At 45.8% G+C, this 10,000-nt stretch overlaps 1 protein-coding gene across 3 annotated transcripts in view; it reads right to left on the reverse strand.

Moving 5' to 3' along the window:
• The window catches only part of nin (ninein (GSK3B interacting protein)), a 43,982-nt gene that overhangs the window by 30,320 nt on the left and 3,662 nt on the right, over nt 1-10,000 (reverse strand). For all 3 annotated transcript variants that reach the window (XM_061063620.1, XM_061063622.1, XM_061063621.1), the window contains exons 4-10: nt 9,996-10,000; nt 7,074-7,119; nt 6,593-6,768; nt 5,978-6,124; nt 5,244-5,411; nt 5,016-5,152; nt 4,753-4,893 (exon numbers count right to left, since the gene is read on the reverse strand). The exon at nt 9,996-10,000 is cut by the window's right edge and continues 153 nt beyond it. In XM_061063620.1, the coding sequence (XP_060919603.1) occupies nt 4,753-4,893; nt 5,016-5,152; nt 5,244-5,411; nt 5,978-6,124; nt 6,593-6,768; nt 7,074-7,119; nt 9,996-10,000 (820 nt within the window). The remainder of the gene's footprint in view (nt 1-4,752; nt 4,894-5,015; nt 5,153-5,243; nt 5,412-5,977; nt 6,125-6,592; nt 6,769-7,073; nt 7,120-9,995) is intronic.

Raw genomic sequence — 10,000 nt, forward strand, 5'->3', positions numbered from 1 at the left:
CTCTTCATGTGTTCACTCGGTCACTACGACTCTTCATGTGTTCACTCAGTCACTATGACTCTTCATGTGTTCACTCAGTCACTATGACTCTTCATGTGTTCACTACGACTCTTCATGTGTTCACTCTGTCACTACGAATCTTCATGTGTTCACTACGACTCTTCATGTGTTCACTAAGACTCTTCATGTGTTCACTCTGTCACTATGATTCTTCATGTGTTCACTCTGTCACTACGACTCTTCATGTGTTCACTACGACTCTTCATGTGTTCACTCAGTCACTACGACTCTTCATGTGTTCACTACGACTCTTCATGTGTTCACTCTGTCACTAAGACTCTTCATGTGTTCACTCTGTCACTACGACTCTTCATGTGTTCACTACGACTCTTCATGTGTTCACTCAGTCACTACGACTTCGTGTGTTCACTACGACTCTTCATGTGTTCACTAAGACTCTTCATGTGTTCACTGTCACTACGACTCTTCATGTGTTCACTATGACTCTTCATGTGTTCACTCTGTCACTACGACTCTTCATGTGTTCACTGTCACTACGACTCTTCATGTGTTCACTACGACTCTTCATGTGTTCACTAAGACTCTTCATGTGTTCACTGTCACTACGACTCTTCATGTGTTCACTCAGTCACTATGACTCTTCATGTGTTCACTCTGTCACTACGACTCTTCATGTGTTCACTCTGTCACTACGACTCTTCATGTGTTCACCAAGACTCTTCATGTGTTCACCAAGACTCTTCATGTGTTCACTCAGTCACTAAGACTCTTCATGTGTTCACTCAGTCACTAAGACTCTTCATGTGTTCACTACGACTCTTCATGTGTTCACTCAGTCACTATGACTCTTCATGTGTTCACTACGACTCTTCATGTGTTCACTCAGTCACTATGACTCTTCATGTGTTCACTACGACTCTTCATGTGTTCACTCAGTCACTATGACTCTTCATGTTTTCACTCTGTCACTACGACTCTTCATGTGTTCACTCTGTCACTATGACTCTTCATGTGTTCACTCTGTCACTACGACTCTTCATGTGTTCACTCGGGCACTACGACTCTTCATGTGTTCACTCAGTCACTATGACTCTTCATGTGTTCACTACGACTCTTCATGTGTTCACTCAGTCACTATGACTCTTCATGTTTTCACTCTGTCACTACGACTCTTCATGTGTTCACTCTGTCACTACGACTCTTCATGTGTTCACTACGACTCTTTATGTGTTCACTACGACTCTTCATATGTTCACTACGACTCCTCATGTGTTCACTCAGTCACTATGACTCTTCATGTGTTCACTACGACTCTTCATGTGTTCACTCAGTCACTATGACTCTTCATGTTTTCACTCTGTCACTACGACTCTTCATGTGTTCACTCTGTCACTACGACTCTTCATGTGTTCACTACGACTCTTCATGTGTTCACTACGACTTTTCATGTTTTCACTCAGTCACTACGACTCTTCATGTGTTCACTGTCACTACGATTCTTCATGTGTTCACTACGACTCTTCATGTGTTCACTAAGACTCTTCATGTGTTCACTCAGTCACTACGACTCTTCATGTGTTCACTCAGTCACTATGACTCTTCATGTGTTCACTCTGTCACTACGACTCTTCATGTGTTCACTTTGTCACTACGACTCTTCATGTATTCACTACGACTCTTCATATGTTCACTCAGTCACTACGACTATTCATAGGTTCACTACGACTCTTCATGTGTTCACTAAGACTCTTCATGTGTTCACTGTCACTACGACTCTTCATGTGTTCACTACGACTCTTCATCTGTTCACTACGACTCTTCATCTGTTCACTATGACCCTTCATGTGTTCACTAACACTCTTCATGTTTTCACTCTGTCACTACGACTCTTCATCTGTTCACTACGACTCTTCATCTGTTCACTACGACTCTTCATGTGTTTACTCAGTCACTACGACTCTTCATGTGTTCACTCAGTCACTATGACTCTTCATGTGTTCACTCTGTCACTACGACTCTTCATGTGTTCACTACGACTCTTCATGTGTTCACTCAGTCACTACGACTCTTCATGTGTTCACTACGACTCTTCATGTGTTCACTACGACTCTTCATGTGTTCACTACGACTCTTCATGTGTTCACTCTGTCACTATGACTCTTCATGTGTTCACTCTGTCACTACGACTCTTCATGTGTTCACTCTGTCACTACGACTCTTCATGTGTTCACTACGACTCTTCATGTGTTCACTACGACTCTTCATGTGTTCACTCAGTCACTATGACTCTTCATGTGTTCACTCTGTCACTACGACTCTTCATGTGTTCACTCTGTCACTACGACTCTTCATGTGTTCACTCAGTCACTAAGACTCTTCATGTGTTCACTACGACTCTTCATGTGTTCACCAAGACTCTTCATGTGTTCACTCAGTCACTAAGACTCTTCATGTGTTCACTCAGTCACTACGACTCTTCATGTGTTCACTCTGTCACTATGACTCTTCATGTGTTCACTACCACTCTTCATGTGTTCACTCAGTCACTACGACTCTTCATGTGTTCACTACGACTCTTCATGTGTTCATTACGACTCTTCATGTGTTCACTCAGTCACTATGACTCTTTATGTTTTCACTCTGTCCCTATGACTCTTCATGTTTTCACTCTGTCACTACGACTCTTCATGTGTTCACTCAGTCACTATGACTCTTCATGTGTTCACTACCACTCTTCATGTGTTCACTCAGTCACTATGACTCTTCATGTGTTCACTCGGTCACTACGACTCTTCATGTGTTCACTCGGTCACTACGACTCTTCATGTGTTCACTACCACTCTTCATGTGTTCACTCAGTCACTACGACTCTTCATGTGTTCACTACAACTCTTCATGTGTTCACTACGACTCTTCATGTGTTCACTCTGTCACTTCGACTCTTCATGTGTTCACTCGGTCACTACGACTCTTCATGTGTTCACTCAGTCACTATGACTCTTCATGTGTTCACTATGACTCTTCATGTGTTCACTCGGTCACTACGACTCTTCATGTGTTCACTCAGTCACTATGACTGTTCATGTGTTCACTACGACTCTTCATGTGTTCACTCAGTCACTATGACTCTTCATGTTTTCACTCTGTCACTACGACTCTTCATGTGTTCACTCTGTCACTATGACTCTTCATGTTTTCACTCGGTCACTACGACTCTTCATGTGTTCACTCAGTCACTACGACTCTTCATGTGTTCACTCTGTCACTATGACTCTTCATGTGTTCACTACCACTCTTCATGTGTTCACTCAGTCACTACGACTCTTCATGTGTTCACTACGACTCTTCATGTGTTCATTACGACTCTTCATGTGTTCACTCAGTCACTATGACTCTTTATGTTTTCACTCTGTCCCTATGACTCTTCATGTTTTCACTCTGTCACTACGACTCTTCATGTGTTCACTCAGTCACTATGACTCTTCATGTGTTCACTACCACTCTTCATGTGTTCACTCAGTCACTATGACTCTTCATGTGTTCACTCGGTCACTACGACTCTTCATGTGTTCACTCGGTCACTACGACTCTTCATGTGTTCACTACCACTCTTCATGTGTTCACTACGACTCTTCATGTGTTCACTCTGTCACTTCGACTCTTCATGTGTTCACTCGGTCACTACGACTCTTCATGTGTTCACTCAGTCACTATGACTCTTCATGTGTTCACTATGACTCTTCATGTGTTCACTCGGTCACTACGACTCTTCATGTGTTCACTCAGTCACTATGACTGTTCATGTGTTCACTACGACTCTTCATGTGTTCACTCAGTCACTATGACTCTTCATGTTTTCACTCTGTCACTACGACTCTTCATGTGTTCACTCTGTCACTATGACTCTTCATGTTTTCACTCGGTCACTACGACTCTTCATGTGTTCACTCAGTCACTATGACTCTTCATGTGTTCACTCAGTCACTATGACTCTTCATGTGTTCACTACGACTCTTCATGTGTTCACTCAGTCACTATGAGTCTTCATGTTTTCACTCTGTCACTACGACTCTTCATGTGTTCACTCTGTCACTATGACTCTTCATGTGTTCACTACGACTCTTCATGTGTTCACTCAGTCACTATGACTCTTCATGTGTTCACTCAGTCACTATGACTCTTCATGTGTTCACTACGACTCTTCATGTGTTCACTCTGTCACTATGACTCTTCATGTTTTCACTCTGTCACTACAACTCTTCATGTTTTCACTCTGTCACTACGACTCTTCATCTGTTCACTACGACTCTTCATGTGTTCACTAAGACATGTGTTCACTCTGTCACTATGACTCTTCATGTGTTCACTACGACTCTTCATGTGTTCACTCAGTCACTACGACTCTTCATGTGTTCACTCTGTCACTACGACTCTTCATGTGTTCACTACGACTCTTCATGTGTTCACTGTCACTACGACTCTTCATGTGTTCACTCAGTCACTACGACTCTTCATGTGTTCATTCACTGTAAGGGAATGTGCGCTTAGATGACTCAGTTAGTTAGACCTGTCCAGGGGTCAGAGGTCACAGACTTTGTAGGTTTAAATACTCAACCTGTGAGATGGAGATATCGAACCACCTCAGGAATGAGACGGTTAAACATAGATCATCACATGTCAGACTCCTCCTGATCACATGTTCACACAGAAAAAGAAGTGAGAGTTTTTCACCTGAGATTGAGGTTGTTCATCTGCTCGATGGCAGAGTGATGCTCGTCCACCTCAGTGGCCAGCTGAGTTTTCTGTTTCTCAACTTTCTCAAGGTCAGATCGGATTTTCTCCTTCTCCCTGAGCTCTCTGTCAACTTGCTCTCTGAGACAAAAACAAAGATCAAACAAAGATCAACAGGTGATAGATGACTCTGCATGTAGGTCAGGACGATTGTACATATTCAAAAAGTTAGAATATCTGGAATCCTAATAAAGTTCACTCACAGCAAATATCTGATCTCAGCTTTGAAGCTCGCCAGTGCCGCCTGGTGGATCCCATTCTTGGTGACGAGCAGCTCGTTCTCTAGTGCCATGGTGAGGTCACTAAGACTCAGTTTTTCATTGAGGCTGAAATTCAGAGCCTGAGAAACGAAGTGAAACTGAACATAAACTTCTGAAGAATCTGAATTCTGGAGAATCTGCATCAGAGGAGACCGTCTGGCCTGACGTTACCTGCAGGATCTCAGCGCTGTTTTCTATTCCCTCCTCCATCCAGGCGTCCAGGACCTCCTCGACCGCAGTGAAACCAGAGCCGTCATCGAGTGTGGAGAACAGGCGCATGCCGATGGTGCTGCTCAGAGCCGAAGGAGTCGCTATTCTACGACCTCCTTCATCGAAGGGCTGTAGGTCAGAAACCAGGAAACAGACTTTATGCCAGCTGTATTTAAACACTTTATACCAGCTGTATTTAAACACTTTATGCCAGCTGTATTTAAACACTTTATGCCAGCTGTATTTAAACACTTTATGCCAGCTGTATTTAAACACTTTATGCCAGCTGTATTTAAACACTTTATACCAGCTGTATTTAAACACTTTATGCCAGCTGTATTTAAACACTTTATGCCAGCTGTATTTAAACACTTTATACCAGCTGTATTTAAACACTTTATACCAGCTGTATTTAAACACTTTATACAAGCTGTATTTAAACACTTTATACCAGCTGTATTTAAACACTTTATGCCAGCTGTATTTAAACACTTTATGCCAGCTGTATTTAAACACTTTATACCAGCTGTATTTAAACACTTTATACCAGCTGTATTTAAACACTTTATGCCAGCTGTATTTTTAACTTTAACACTTGAAACATCTTTCTGAACTTTTTGATGATTTCTTTGTTCTCTGTTAAAAACATCTTAAACTAAAACAGAGATCAGGACTTTAACCAACAGGTGGCGTACCTGAGTGGAGTGGTGTCGTTTCAGCTGTCTGTAGGGCGTGGAGGCGGACGGCGTTGGAGGTTTGTTTTGGTTTGTTACCATGGAAACAAACTGGTGAACATTCATTAGTCCGTCTGCGGTCAGATTTTGGAGAATGTCCACATGAATCTGAAACACAAACACAAACCCGCTGTGACCAGGAACACACAGGAAACCGTGCCGACCAATGGCAGAGCTCCTAGGCTTCTTAAACGTTTCAAAAACAAGTTTGATAAGTGGATTGACTCTGATCAACCTCCGAGGATTACCATGACGACGGGGCAGACTATTTCAGCCACTGTGGGCTCAGACTATCAACTGGAACAATGACACCCGAACTGTCTGTGTCTGTGTGTGTGTGTGTGTGTGTGTGTGTGTGTGTGTGTGTGTGTGTGTGTGTGTGTGTGTGTGTGTGTGTGTGAGTCATGGCGTGGTCAGTCGTGGCGTGGTCAGTCGTGGCGTGGTCAGTCGTGGTCAGTCGTGGCGTGGTCAGTCATGAGTCATGGTCAGTCATGAGTCGTGGCGTGGTCAGTCGTGGCGTGTATTCAAACTCTGTCTGTCATGATGAGATCTAAGAAAGGCCCCGCCCCCTCTCACCTCCAGGCCCAGGTGTTCACAGAGAGCGAGCAGATCGTTATGGTCAGCACATCCGTCCCACGCTATCTCCAGCTCACCGCACGCTTCACGCAGTCTATCCTCCAAACAGCTGGACAGAGGAACGCCGGCTCCTCGCGGCGTGCTCAGCTCGTCCGGGTTCCAGAGATGCATCTGACCTACAGGAGAGATGGTGTCACACATCAAACCGTCTAAATCATCTGACCTACAGGAGAGACGGTGTCACACATCAAACCGTCTAAATCATCTGACCTACAGGAGAGACGGTGTCACACATCAAACCGTCTAAATTATCTGACCTACAGGAGAGACGGTGTCACACATCAAACCGTCTAAATCATCTGACCTACAGGAGAGACGGTGTCACACATCAAACCGTCTAAATCATCTGACCTACAGGAGAGACGGTGTCACACATCAAACCGTCTAAATCATAAATATAAAAGACTCGGACTGGATTTACCTTCGGCCTCGTACTCCTCCGGGCTCGTTTCCTGAGCGATCCAGCGCTGAGACACAGAAACACAAACATTCACAAACTACAAACATGGAGGTTTATTGTGAAGATCTAAATATAAACACATCCTGTAATTATCACTCATGGGACAATCAGCGAGGACCTGAGTTTTTACTTTGATGTCGACTTTTAAGAACGAAACCAGTCGGTCAGAGAGAGACACGAGGCTTTTCCTGCCTTTAATGAAAGGAGCCACAGGTTGGACCTGAACCCGGGCAGACCGTCTGGAGGACCACAGCCTATATACATTGGGCGTGCATGCCAACCACTAGGTCACCAGTGCCTCAAGTTCAAGATTCAAGATTTGAAGAGGTGATCTTCAGCACGAGCACGGGTACACGACATGGATGTGAAGTATAATCCATCCCTGAGTGTTCTGTCTGTGTCTAACATGACTCAGAATAAAACAGCTGAGTCATGTTCTCTGATGTGCGGACACAGACTCGACCACGCGTCCCTTTAAGTCACATAAAGCCATACAGGAAGTACTCGTGCTCAGACCCGGTTAGTCCTTCAGACCCGGTTAGTCCTTCAGACCCGGTTAGTCCTGCAGCAGTGTGAGTGCGAGGACGCCGGTAGTGGACGTGAGCGTCTGCAGTCAAAGATGATATCACATCCTGTTTGGAGGCTCTGCAGGATTAAACCTTTCAATAAGACCATGAAGTATTAAAAACTGAGACCAGGATTAAACTACCCGAGTGAATGCTTTGAAAGGAGGCGGGGTTTACATGGGACCCCCTCCCTTTGTTTGTGAGGGAGTGAGGAACAGGTGGGGGTCTGCCAGTGGCGTTTTGATTCATGGTGTATCGGCATCCTGGAGGATGGGGGTGGAGGTCATTGTTCCTCTATCACCCTCCTCCCCCTCCTCCTCCTCACAGAGCCCCCTGACCCCTGACCCCTCCCCATCTGCTGCTCATCGTAGCATCCCATTATTTGTTGTGTGTGACGCTGTGTGTGACTGTGTGTGACGTTGGGTGTGACGCTGTGTGACGCTGTGTGTGACGCTGTGTGTGACTGTGTGTGACGCTGTGTGTGACGTTGTGTGACGTTGGGTGTGACGCTGTGTGTGATGTTGTGTGTGACGTTGTGTGTGACGCTGTGTGTGACGCTGTGTGTGACTGTGTGTGACGTTGTGTGTGACTGTGTAACGCTGTGTGTGACTGTGTGTGACTGTGTGTGACGTTGTGTGTGACTGTGTGTGTGACTGTGTGTGTGACTGTGTGTGACGCTGTGTGTGACGCTGTGTGTGACGCTGTGTGTGACACTGTATGACGTTGTGTGTGACGCTGTGTGTGACGCTGTGTGTGACTGTGTGTGACTGTGTGTGTGACGCTGTGTGTGACTGTGTGTGACTGTGTGTGTGACGCTGTGTGTGACTGTGTGTGACTGTGTGTGACTGTGTGTGACTGTGTGTGACTGTGTGTGTGACGCTGTGTGTGACGCTGTGTGTGACGCTGTGTGTGACTGTGTGTGACTGTGTGTGACACTGTGTGTGACGCTGTGTGTGACACTGTATGACGTTGTGTGTGACGCTGTGTGTGACGTTGTGTGTGACTGTGTGTGACACTGTGTGACGCTGTGTGTGACACTGTATGACGTTGTGTGTGACGCTGTGTGTGACTGTGTGTGACACTGTGTGACGCTGTGTGTGACGCTGTGTGTGACGCTGTATGACGTTGTGTGTGACGCTGTGTGTGACTGTGTGTGTGACGCTGTGTGTGACGCTGTGTGTGACGCTGTGTGTGACTGTGTGTGACTGTGTGTGACTGTGTGTGACACTGTGTGTGACGCTGTGTGTGACACTGTATGACGTTGTGTGTGACGCTGTGTGTGACGTTGTGTGTGACTGTGTGTGACACTGTGTGACACTGTATGACGTTGTGTGTGACGCTGTGTGTGACTGTGTGTGACACTGTGTGACGCTGTGTGTGACGCTGTGTGTGACGCTGTATGACGTTGTGTGTGACGCTGTGTGTGACTGTGTGTGACGTTGGGTGTGACGCTGTGTGTGACGCTGTGTGTGACGCTGTGTGTGACACTGTGTGTGACTGTGTGTGACGTCGTGTGTGACTGTGTGTGACACTGTGTGTGACGCTGTGTGTGACGTCGTGTGTGACGTTGTGTGTGACTGTGTGTGACGTTGGGTGTGACGCTGTGTGTGACGCTGTGTGTGACTGTGTGTGACGTTGTGTGTGACTGTGTGTGACTGTGTGTGACGCTGTGTGTGACTGTGTGTGACGTTGGGTGTGACTGTGTGTGAGACTCTGTGTGACGCTGTGTGTGACGCTGTGTGTGACTGTGTGTGATGCTGTGTGTGACTATGTGTGACTGTGTGTGACGCTGTGTGTGACACTGTGTGTGACTATGTGACTGTGTGTGTGACACTGTGTGTGACTGTGTGTGACTGTGTATGTGACGCTGTGTGTGACACTGTGTGTGACACTGTGTGTGACTGTGTGTGACTGTGTGTGTGACTGTGTGTGACTGTGTGACTGTGTGTGTGACACTGTGTGTGACTGTGTGTGTGACTGTGTGTGACTGTGTGTGAGACTGTGTGTGACTGTGTGTGTGACTGTGTGTGACTGTGTGTGACTATGTGTGTGACTGTGTGTGACTGTGTGATGTTGCTGCCTGCAGCCTGTTGAACAGTTCTAATGCTGTCAGTGTTATCTGCAGACTGAACTGTTACTGTGTTACGTAACAAACTTTGTGGACTGTCTCTGTAAACTTCAGGACATGAACGCCTCTAAGCTGATTATCTGAGAATATCTCCTCGCCATGACTCTGTCTGCAGAGAAAACTGGGTTTGTAGGAGGACTCTTGGAGATGAGGACGGCTCCGACTGGCCGGATGTTCATATGAATTTACCTCAC

This window comes from Labrus mixtus, chromosome 18 (assembly GCF_963584025.1).
Source record: "Labrus mixtus chromosome 18, fLabMix1.1, whole genome shotgun sequence".
Lineage (NCBI taxonomy): Eukaryota > Metazoa > Chordata > Actinopteri > Labriformes > Labridae > Labrus > Labrus mixtus.